We start from the raw sequence: 11526 nt of genomic DNA, 5'->3' as shown, positions 1-11526 counted from the left end.
CCGATTATTGCAAGGCAAGTCACACAGATCCTAAACACAATCCTTTGAGCATGTTGATCCTATATTTAAATTCTCTATTTATTTCAACTGTGCATTTATTTTCGAATGTCACCGGGTGGAGTAAACATATTCCTTTGTTATGGCCAATTTGAATTGAATACCCTATTTCTTGATACCTTGGGTAATAAATTGATTAGCTTGAACATTACATATTGGTTTGGTTCAGCTAAATGCTATATATATAATTGCTTAGCCATGCTTAGAAACATTAGCTCATTAAGGGGATAAATTATTTGTAAATTGTTTAATTAATTTGGAATAGTTTTTTTACTGACAAGACACAACTCACAAGACACAACTCCACAATATGTCACCATATCACCATGTGCCCATGCTGAACATGTCACCATTTGTGTAGTTGTGACAAGACCCCTCATATAGCTCAACTCAAAGCAGCACACCTTTCCTGGATCATAATCACCCCCTCAAAAACTAGAGGCATGGACTCCCCAACGACCCCCACGGACTTCTCGCCGCTTCTCAGTCTGGCGCACCACAATGAGCCTTGCAATACAAAGTGTCCAGCCGTTGCCCATTTTGGCTTGTGGTCAGTACGGTTAATGTCTCACAACAGTAGCTTGCGAACCGGTTCTTAATTGTCATGAGCACGACCTTCAAAACCATGCACTCACAACCCACCATTGTCAAATTTTAATTATCAATTAATTATCATAGCACGATTAACCATCATGAGCTACCATTAAATATAACCATAAGTAATAATGTAGTATGATTTATCCTCTTAATGAGCTAATGTTTCTAAGCATGGCTAAGCAATTATATATATATATAGCATTTAGCTGAACCAAACCAATATATAATGTTCAAGCTAATCAATTTATTACCCAAGGTATCAAGAAATAGGGTATTCAATTCAAATTGGCCATAACAAAAGAATATGTTTACTCCACCGGTGACATTCGAAAATAAATGCACAGTTGAAATAAATAGAGAATTTAAATATAGGATCAACATGCTCAAAGGATTGTGTTTAGGATCTGTGTGACTTGCCTTGCAATAATCGGTCTTCAATTAGTCTTGTGAACCACTTTCGACGCACTCAGGAACCTTCGTAATGACGGAAACGACAAGCTAATACGCAAAACGGAGAAAAAGACTAAAAAAACCAAATAAACAGTACATATAAAGTAAACAAACATGTAGATCATGATTTTAAATAAATTTAGGGACTTGAACGGCCTCATTCTGACTTCATATGAATTAGTTATGAACTTTACAAGATTAATTCCAATTAAAGCATATTAAAGAAAAAAACTATTCCAAATTAATTAAACAATTTACAAATAATGTATAACTGAGATATAATAATATATAAGACTAAAAAAATCCTCCGGAAATTATTGGAATGAATTTAGTAGATGACATATAGTAAAAAGAACTAATATGCCATTGAAAAGAGATAGGTGACTACCTGGACATATGACAAGGCAAGCACACGCACTGCCATGCGAGCACGAGGGCCGGCGACCCTAGGCTGCGGCGGTGATGGCGAACGGCTGCACGACTCTGAAGCTCGGAGCGGCGCTTGCAATTGAGGGATAGGACTGACATCTAAAGTAGACAAGGGATAATAACCAATTAATGCTCAAGTCCAAATTAGACAAAGCAACAAATGACTCAAATAAATAACCGAGCATGATGATTTTTATGCATAGAACATTTTTCATGAACCCAGATAAAGACACTAATGCAACTGATTAAACAATAAATTAATGCATAAAATAGATGCGTAGTTATAATGATACGCTTGAAGCTGCCCCATCGGACCTAGACAAGACTTAATGTATATCACCCAATAGATTCCCGACTAACTATCGAATAAACTCCAAATAAGATCTTTCTAAAACCCTAGACAGAGCTAATTTTAAAGATCCGATCCGAATGAACGACTAAGATTTTTTTCGCAAACCAAAAAAGCAAAACCCCAAATTTTTTTTCCAAAACAAATCCAAGTGCAAAGAGCATATGCAGATGAAAAGGGGTTCAGAGGGCTCTTATGTTTCCAGTTGGCATGTCCTACGGTCAAGGTCGGCTCTGATACTAACTTGTCACGCCCAGAAATTCACGAACGAGAATTTCTAAGCTGAATGTGCATTAAACCCCTGTCTAGGACCAGCCAGGGTACACAAACAACAATTGTTGACATACAAATCCACGTCTTATAAAAATATAAAAGATTACAAATGCAGCAGAAAAGGTAAAACGAGCTAACTGGGAAGCTTGACTTCAGCTGCGGGGCGACTCCACTCCACAGGCAATCCTTGACGGCAGCGACGAAACCAACCTCTTTGAGACAGCTCCAACTGGGAAGAACTCCAGCTCTGGTGTGGGGGAAAAGAGAGCAAGACTGAGTACTACCCACTGTACTCAGCAAGTCATACCGGAAGAGGAGGTATGATGTAGGATATAACCAAAGGAGGCTAAAAGGTTCACTTGCAATAAAGCAGGCATTTAAAAACAGTTGTTGAAAACAGTAAAAACAATTGTAATAATTAATCAATATTAACCAATCACTGTCCAACGCTACACCACGTTGCAACAGTCCCAACCACCCACCTGAACTACACCAGTTCATTAAACTAAACTAGGGGTGAGACTAATCACGGTGAATCTAGTTGATCGCCCATAACCACGGGCACGGCTATTCGAATAGTTTTAATCTGGCCAGAGGTATACAACTGTACCCATAAGACACGATTCGACACATGTCGTCATGCCCCGAAGTATTACCATGATACTGCAAAGGGGGAAATCGTGACAAGACCCTCCGCATAACCCTCCCCTAACCATCCACACCACGCTAAGGTTTCACCCCCACCCCCAACGGGCAGTGGGCAGTCCCCTCGTGCGCCGCGGTGAATCCGGCAGTTGGACAACCGGACACCCCGGCCGACCCAACTCCATCACGCCCAGCCTCGCCACCGGTACCTAGGAAAGGGTCGAGCTATAATTCAGATCAAGGAGTTACCCACTCCCGCTTGTGGTAAGCACGGTAAGTCTCCCAGGGTTTCCCGTGAACCGGTCTTTAACTGCCATGGGTGCGACATGCAAAACCATGCACCCACAGCCCACAATTCACTGTATTTTAATTAACTAACACCATTGCGGTGGCACCAAACCAAAGCTATGCTAATAGTCAAAGAATGCAACATTTAATAGAAATGCGGGATATTTGTAAATTGAGTACAATATGATCAGATGTAATGTATGACTTGCCTTGCTCTCGCACTGATGAGACCACAACAACATCTTCGAAGAACCGTGGATCGATGAAACGGCCGAAATCTACGCGACAAACAAAGCACACAAGCAAAACATGTTATATGACTACTGAAACAGGAAACAAAACCATTTTTAATGGATTCTAGGGTTTTTTATGAATTTACTAAGACTTTAATGGACTTAAACGGAGCTCGAATGAATTACTTATGAATTTTAGAAGATAATCTGTGTTTTTACTAATAAAGAAAAAGTCCTTAATTATTTATTGCGCAATATTGCCCAGGGCTGACGTCAGCGAAGGGGGGGGACGGCCGGCGACAGGCGGGCCCTGCTTGTCAGCGGCACAAGGGGAGAGGGAGGGGGCGCCAGCACGCGGGCCCCACTAGCAGCGGCTAAAAGGGGGGTGGTCCATCGGCTGGTGGGCCCCAACAGGCAGCGGCACAAGGCGGGAGAGGGGGCGTTGCTGCTGGCTCGGCACGGCTCAAGCCGGCCGGCCATGGCGAGGCAGCGACGGCGCACGACCGCCGGCGACGGCAAGCGGCGGCGCGGGAGGCGGCGGCGAACGGCGTGAAAGGTGGCGGCGTCGGCCGAAGGCGAGGACGCACGTGCGGAGGATGGTGGTGTGCACGGGAGAGAGGAAAGGAAGGAGGAGAGAAAGATGGTCCTCCCCGGCGATGCGAGGGAAATGGTTCCGGCGGTGGTGGATGGCAACCGAGTGGCGGCCGAGGTGCGGGCGACACTGGCGAGCGCGACGGCGGCGGTTTCACGGCACGGTGGCGGCTTTAGCGGCGGTGGCGCGCAGCCAGAGGCGGTAGTAGGCGGTGGCGTGTGGGGAGAGCGGTACGGCGGCGGCGCACGGAAAGCAAGCGGCGGCCGAGGTAGCTCTTGCGGCTGCGAAGCTAGCGGCGGTGATTGCGCGGCAAGGCGACGGCTCTAGCAACGGTGGCGTGCGGCCAGAGGCGGCGGCAAGTGGCGGTGCGTGTGGCGAGCGGTGCGAGCGCGGTAGGAAGCATGGGAGGGGGCGGCGAGAGTGCGAACCGAGAGAGGGGGCTAGAGGAGGAAGACAGGGCCGACAGGTGGGCCCCACCTGTCGGCGCCCCAAGGGAGGCGAGGGGGCGGCTTGGGCCGGCCCAGCAGGAGGGAGGCGCGGGAAGAGGTTGGGCCGACGGCCCAACAAGAGGGAAAAGGAGGAAAAGAAAAAGGGAAAAAAAGAAAAGATTTTCCTGGGATTAAATATTGCGGTTAATGAATTTTAATTGGTTAAAATTACTTATAGGGCTCTGAAAATTCCACTAAAAATCCTGTTAATGCATTAGAGCATGGGGAACTCAAGAAAAATTCCACCACACCATTTCCAATTATTAATTGCATTTATTAATTAGGGAATTAGCTCAAGGTTAATTAAGATAATATCTTCGGACGATTTATTCAACCAACTTTTAAAGAAAGAAGGGGAAACTTCAGGGCGTGACACTTCTCGAACAGCTATAGCGGGCTAAATGGAGCTATAGCGGCTAAATTGTATATAAGAGCAAATGGTTAGAACCCTTTTCGAACAGCTATAGCGGGAGATAGCGGTAATTTAGCGAGAGATTTAAAACCATGGTTGTGGGAAGCAGCCAGTGTTGGAGGAGGAGCGAAGGACGACGGACCACCCAAGACATCCCGGCCAAGGGTTGCCCGACTGCAGCGTGAAATCGTAGCTTGCAGGGCTACGGTACGCTTTTTCTCATATTACATAATATCTTTTCATGTAATTGACATGTGAGCCTCATAGATTATTTTATTCTTTTATTCTTTTTTTTAGTAGAATTGCTAATCACACATGGATCCTATTGAGTTTTTGATGCCACATAAACGCCATTTAGCTGCCAACTCTGGGAGTTATTTTGCATCGGTTTCAATAGTTGGAGTTGGAGGAATCATTATATCTAATTTTAAGGTTGAGGATTACGGATTAGATCCGGCCTATATTCAACGAAATTAAATTGGACCTTTTCGAGTTATAGAAACCAGCCCATGAATTGTTGGCTTGTAATGAATCAGACTTAATTAGAAAGAATTCGTTTTCAATAATATATTTTAAAAACTTATTTTATTAAATAATTGATGACATTTTATTAAATATTTTAATATATATATATATATTAATGAAAAATCAAAATAAAAAAAAAATCCAAAGAATTCTATAATGAATCCGCCTGCCTGCTCTTAGCTTGATGGTACTGGCAGAGATACCTTATACCTAGCCGCCATAATTCCGTTTTGGATAAAGTACACCCAAATGTCCATCAACTTGATATCGAGTTACAAAATCGACCCCGAACCACAAAACCAGATATATGACATCCCTCAACTTACGAAATTGTTCACTTTAGGTCCTTCGGTGGTTCTAACTCCGATGTTGTACGACGTAACGGCTGAGTCAGCGTGGGACCCATGTGAGCCCCACGTGTCAGGATGCCACATCAGCACCCACTCTCTTCCCCCTCCTCTCCATTACTCCTCTCTCTCTCTCTCACTTTTCCGATCCCCTTAAGCATCGGCGGAGGCCAGTGAGCGAGCTAGAGCGGAGGCACAGCGAAGGCGGAATCGGCGGAGGTGCGGGAGGCTGTCGCCGACGAGCTCCACCGCGTGGAAAGGGAGGAGGCGGGGTGGCCGCGGTCGTCGGCGAGGAGCTCGAAGGCGGGGCCCAGAGGAGGCGCGGGGAGAGCTCCTGGGGGATGGGGTGGACGACGACGAGGAGCGGGGCGGCGGAGTGGAGGAAGCAGCAAACGGCGCGGGAGGAGTCCTCCAGCGCGGCGTGCCGTGTCATCGTCCTCCTGCAGCTCGGCCAGCAACGCCCCACGGTCGCCGCCAGCATCGGCGTCGGCTTGGCGGTGGATGCAGCACAAGAATGGCTGGCAGATGGTGGTGCAGATGATGCTGTCGATGACCGTGTGCTGCGCCGCCTGTGGCGAGTACATCAGCTTGGTGGCGAAGCTCTTGAGACGGAACACCTGGTCGTAGTGCATGATTATGGCGTCGACGAGCACACGGAGCTCGTCGTCGTTCATCAGGGTGTTCGCGCCGCCGCCGCGCGGACGGTGACAAGCGACCCGCGCGTCCGTGGAAAGAAGCGTGCACTCCTCGTCGGCATCAGCTATGCCGCCACAACGTACGAGCTCCGCGTCGCCGGCCGCCGGATCTCCACTCCCGCCTCGTCTCGTCGGTCTCCTCCCCACCCATCGACCAGCCTGCCTAGAGAGAAGAGAGAGAGGAGGAGGAAGGGAGAGAAGAGGGGAAAGAGAGATATGACGTGACATCCTGACATGTGGGGGCCACGTGGGTCCCACGCTAACTCAGCTATCACGTTGAATAAAACCGGGGTCAAAAACCACCAAAGGAACTAAAGCGAACGGTTTTGTAAGTTTTGTAAGTTGAGGGATGTCATATTTGTTGTTGGGGGACGATTTTGTAGCTCGATGACAAGTTGAAGGATGTTGAGTGTACTTTTTCCTTCCGTTTTACCTCTTTGGGCCGTGAGAAAGCCCATCCAGCCCAACTGAAACCGCATCCGGGGATTAGGGTTTCGCTCTCTCCAAGCCCCTATTTAAATAGCTCCTCCAAGCCGCCGTCAATCCATTGTGCACTGCTCCGCCTCCATTGCTTGGCATCTATTTGGATCTTCCTATCGTCCATGGTGAATCTTGCATCGGTTCTCTTGCCTTGTTTGATCTGTTTTTTTCTTTTTTTGCGTTGTTTCCGTGTGATTTCTTTCGTTTGCCATTGAGCCGAAACGAGTTGATGAATGGATCAAACGAGTTGCTGTTCTGGGTAGATTTTGGATGTGTTGGGTTTCGTGTATTTGGAATTGGTTGATCCGAGTTGGGGTTGTAGCCTGTAGGAATCATCAGGAAGAAAGCCAATTTGCAGAGCAAAGGGGCCAGATGCAGTGGCGATCTTTGCATTGAAGGTTGGCGACAACGAACAAACGCAGTTCTCCGTGCCGCTCAGATTTTCTCTGTTTTGTGACGGCCTCGAACAAGCTGCTACATCCACCTTCTTGATTGTATCTTTTGTTTTTATTGCGTCATGATTTTGGGCTCAGATTTATGGCCAGAGCAATCTTGTCTTTTTTTTCTTTTTTTCTTTTGTTTTTTTTTTTTGCCGATTTAGGCTTTTGGTTTGTTTGAGATTGAGGTGTTGTTTGTTTTGCTCTTAAAGTTTGTTAAAGGATATCACATCTCATGTTAGCCAAGTTTGACCAAGTTAGCATATATTGTTAGGTTCATAACCACACTTCTGGCAAGATTCCTTCTTATTTATTTGGGCCCCACATGTCATCAACTCAATAAGGTGTGGCACAATCTAATTTTGCTAGCTAAGGTGTGGCTCACTTTTTATAATTCACAACTTAGACAAGTGTGGCATAAAAGTATGGTGAATGGTGACAAACTTAGTATAGCATTCAAACAGCCCCTGAATCTCACTCGCAAGAAACGCCGCTATATCTCTATGAAGTACTTCGTTTGTTTTTTTGTTTGTATTTTCAAATCGACAGCTGTTAATTTATAGAGATAAATTAAATTAAAAAAGTTAATTTATATCGTTCTGAAAACTCGTAATTGGCGATGTCGAACAAATGTAAAATAGAGATAACTACTGAAATAATCAAACGCTCACCTCGATTAAGACTCGTTTGGTCATATTACCGCGACAAGAAATAGCCCGTTGAACCAACGAACGAATGGCCTGTCGATTTAATACAGGTTGGAACGACCGAACGACACGAGCAGATGAGTCAGTCAGGTAAAATTATGCGAAATTCAGGATTAACTGAAGGTAAAATTATGCGAAGTCAGGATTAACTGATGTCTAATCTTTTTTAAGACAATCTTCAGAATTGTCTAATCTTCTTTAAGACAACCTTCAGAATTTTTTATTCAATGGGATGCACAATTCTAAAGATGTAAATTGATTTGGTTTTAAAAGTTAGGAGACTTGTATACGATTGATGGATGCGAATGAAACTTAGGCTATATTTCGGGAGCTTGTCCTAGCTGCAACTTTTTCTGAAAACTGCTTCTGTTATAAGCTGCCCCAATCTGCGGGAGCTTGTCCTAGCTGCAGCTTCTTCTGAAAACTGCTTTTGTTATAAGAAGCCCCAATCTGCTAGAAGCTGCCTCAAACAATCCATAGCGTCCTAGCTGCAGCTTTTTCTGAAAACTAGAAGCTGTCTCAAACAATCCATAGCGTCCTAGCTGCAGCTTTTTCTGAAAACTGCTTCTGTTATAAGCTGCCCCAATCTGCTAGAAGCTGCCTCAAACAATCCATAGCTTTTAAGAATCTGTAATCTGCTAGAAGCTGCCCCAAACAATCCACAGATTCTCTCTATACAATCCACAGATTCTCTCTGTACAATCCATAACTTCTGAGAATCTGTAGGTACTGCCAAACAGTTGTTTCTCAGAATCTAAACCTCTCCGAACAGGCCCTAAGAACCTTAGTCGAGGAACCCAAAGTGGACTTTTCCTCCAAAAAATCGAGCAAGCAGCTTGTCAGAGTCGTGGCCCATTACGCTGGGAGGCCCATTTACATAGCCCAGTAAGGGAGGATCGTTTACGAATGAAAATAAGTTCATCCCAGGTGCCTTAACTTTATACCGAATCCGATTTTCATCCTTCAACCCTAAAACCAGATACGTCCCTGAACTGTCAAAACTAGTGCAAACGAGGTCCCTCGGCGGTTTGGAAGACGGTTTTGGCTGATGTGGCTCCAACGTGGCTGGTTTGACTTTGTGTTTGTTCCATGTGGCATTTGATATGGCGCTTACATGGCAATCCGATCCCAAAAATAATAAAAATGTGGCCCCACATGTCAGCTACACACAAAAAATAATTAAAAATGGTGAGGCCCACGTGGACCCCATGTGTCAACCTCATCTCCCTTCTTCCCTCTCCCCTCTCTCTTTTTCCTTATCCTCACTCCTTTCTTCTTTCCTTTGCCCTCTCTTCACCAGCCGCACGCTGTCGTAGAGGCGCTCCATCTCCGGCGCCGGTATCCGCTCCAGCAGCTCCCATAGCCTGGCACGTCGGCGATGATGGGCTTGAGGTAGTCCACGTACAACTCGTGCGCGCGCTCCACCCTGAACATCGACATGCGCATCTCCCGCTGCTTTTGGTCGTGGTAGAGCTAGGCGAAGAAGAGGTGCTCAACCTTGTTGGGCACGGTGTCGTAGGGGTAATCGGCGAGGGAGGGAGCAGAGCAACGGCGGCGAAGACGGGGGGAAGAAGGCGGCGGCTTAGAGATGGTGTGCGGTGGTGGTGCGTGAGGTCGCCGCCCACTACCTGCCTCCCGTCGGCCGGCGCACGCTGCCTCCTCGCCCGCCAGCCTCCGCGCGCCGCTGCTCCTCTCCCGCCGACCGCCCGATGAGATCACCTCATCCCTCGCGACGCTCCCATTGGCCGCCCTCTCCGCCGGCGTGGTGTGCACCGCCGCTCCTCTTCCTCCCACCCGCCGGCTGGGCGTGCGCCGCCGATCCTCTCCCACCAGCCGCTGCGCGCCACTCCCTCCCGCCGGTCCCCGTGCGCCGCCGCTAGAGATGGTGAGTCAAACACTCTGGACAACTTGGCATTTTTGCAGCACTATTATCCCGTCAATTATATTATATTGACCACCTATTTTCATCTGAAAAAGAATTGGCTGAAGTTTAAATCTGTCATACCTATGAATTAACTCTTCTATACTGAGTGTTATGCCATATTGCTATTACACATGTTTTTTCCTTTTAGTTTTACATATCGAAGAACTTGTCTTTTTTTGATTCATACAGCCCTTGTTTCTTTTGTCGTTCACTCATGTTATATTTGTGTTGTCTATATACCATGAGGAATTCCTATTCCTTCTGGAGGCTAGTTTCTTGCATGACTAGCTGTGATGGAATACTTACTTTATTTTGTTGTCTCCTCAGGCATCATGGAATACTCTAAAGGGTGTGTTCGGAATCCCCCTTTCCCAACTCACCCCTCTCTTTTTCCGCGCGCATGCTTTTCAAACCGCTAAACGGTGTGTTTTTTTGCAAAAAGTTTCTATACGAAAATTGCTTAAAAAATCATATTGATCTATTTTTGAAAAAAATAGCTAATACTAAATTAATCACGTGCTAATGAACCGCTCCATTTTTCGTGCGGAGAGTTTAGTTCCAAACTCGCCTAGCAGCGAACATAGCCAAGTCTTTTAGCAAGCTCTATCAACCTATGTATGTATGCCATGATATTTTGATCTAAGATTCATGAAATATTTGATAGGATGGTAACACCCTCTACAATGAGCTTGAAGTTATAGAAGGCATGAAACTTGACAGAGGCTATATCTCTCCTTACTTCATTACCAACCAAAAGAACCAGAAATGTGTAAGTATTTCTGCTGATGTTAATAGACTTTTTTAACACAAATTATCTTGGTTGTAATATATTTCATATGTTACAGGAACTAGATGACCCACTGATCTTGATACATGAAGTGTCCAACCTTCATGCTGTGGCAAAAGTGTTGGAGTTAGCTCTGAAGGTATTTTTTATTAGTGTAGCTGATTTTTGTTGTTATGACCTTATTTTGCAATTTAATATTCTAACTGCAATCTGATGGCCCATAATTTCTGCTAAAACAGAAGCAAAGGCCTCTGCTTATTGTTGCAGAGGATTTAGAAAGTGAGGCATTGGGTACTCTGATTATCAACAAGCTTTGTGCAGGCATTAAGGTTGGTGCTGTCCCTCCTTTTTCTATGTGACCCCCATTATTAATATATTATCTGGTCTCATTGTGTGTGAAAATGCAGGTTTGTGCAGTCAAAGCTCCTGGGTTTGGGGAGATTGATACCACAAGAACAAAGGTTTAGGGACTAGTTTTTCATTTCCATTAGCATCAAACTTCAACATGGCTGTTGGGGTATATATATATATATATATATATATATATATATATATATATATATATATATATATATATATATATATATATGGGCTAGTAGCTTACACCATAAGGCATAGATAAATATAAGAAGAGATTGCTTACATCCTAAGGTAGCTATGCAAATACCAAAATAGATGCTAAACACACAAGACTTAGGCTGTGTTTAGTTGCACGCAAAAATTGGAAATTTGAAGAAATTGGAACGATGTGACGGAAAAGTTGAAAGTTTATGTGTGTAGGAAAGTTCGATGTGACGGAAAAGTTAGAAGT

The 11526-nt window shown here is 45.3% G+C and overlaps 1 protein-coding gene and 1 non-coding gene across 2 annotated transcripts; both read left to right on the top strand.

The window, feature by feature from the left end:
- The first annotated feature begins 6026 nt into the window (after positions 1–6026).
- LOC127757409 (uncharacterized) lies at positions 6027–11182 on the top strand. Its single transcript, XM_052282908.1, has 5 exons — positions 6027–6389; positions 10593–10697; positions 10774–10854; positions 10955–11044; positions 11123–11182. The coding sequence occupies exons 1-5, from the start codon at positions 6027–6029 to the stop codon at positions 11180–11182; spliced, it is 699 nt and encodes a 232-aa protein (XP_052138868.1).
- LOC127758275 (small nucleolar RNA snoR86) lies at positions 7218–7341 on the top strand. The gene has a single exon (XR_008013698.1). It is a non-coding gene; the product is annotated as a small nucleolar RNA snoR86 (small nucleolar RNA).
- Positions 11183–11526: the final 344 nt, after the last annotated feature.

This window comes from Oryza glaberrima, chromosome 12, assembly GCF_000147395.1.
Source record: "Oryza glaberrima chromosome 12, OglaRS2, whole genome shotgun sequence".
Taxonomy (NCBI): Eukaryota; Viridiplantae; Streptophyta; class Magnoliopsida; order Poales; family Poaceae; genus Oryza; species Oryza glaberrima.
The sequence above is the reverse complement of the archived record's forward strand: the minus strand, read 5'-3'. Positions and strand labels throughout refer to the sequence as shown.

Bases quoted from the DNA above. Each gene is read 5' to 3' on its own strand.
- LOC127757409 (XM_052282908.1), top strand. From the start codon at position 6,027: ATGGGGTGGACGACGACGAGGAGCGGGGCGGCGGAGTGGAGGAAGCAG. The intron at 10,855-10,954 runs GTATTTTTTATT...CTGCTAAAACAG, and splicing joins TGTTGGAGTTAGCTCTGAAG to AAGCAAAGGCCTCTGCTTAT. The intron at 11,045-11,122 runs GTTGGTGCTGTC...GTGAAAATGCAG, and splicing joins AGCTTTGTGCAGGCATTAAG to GTTTGTGCAGTCAAAGCTCC.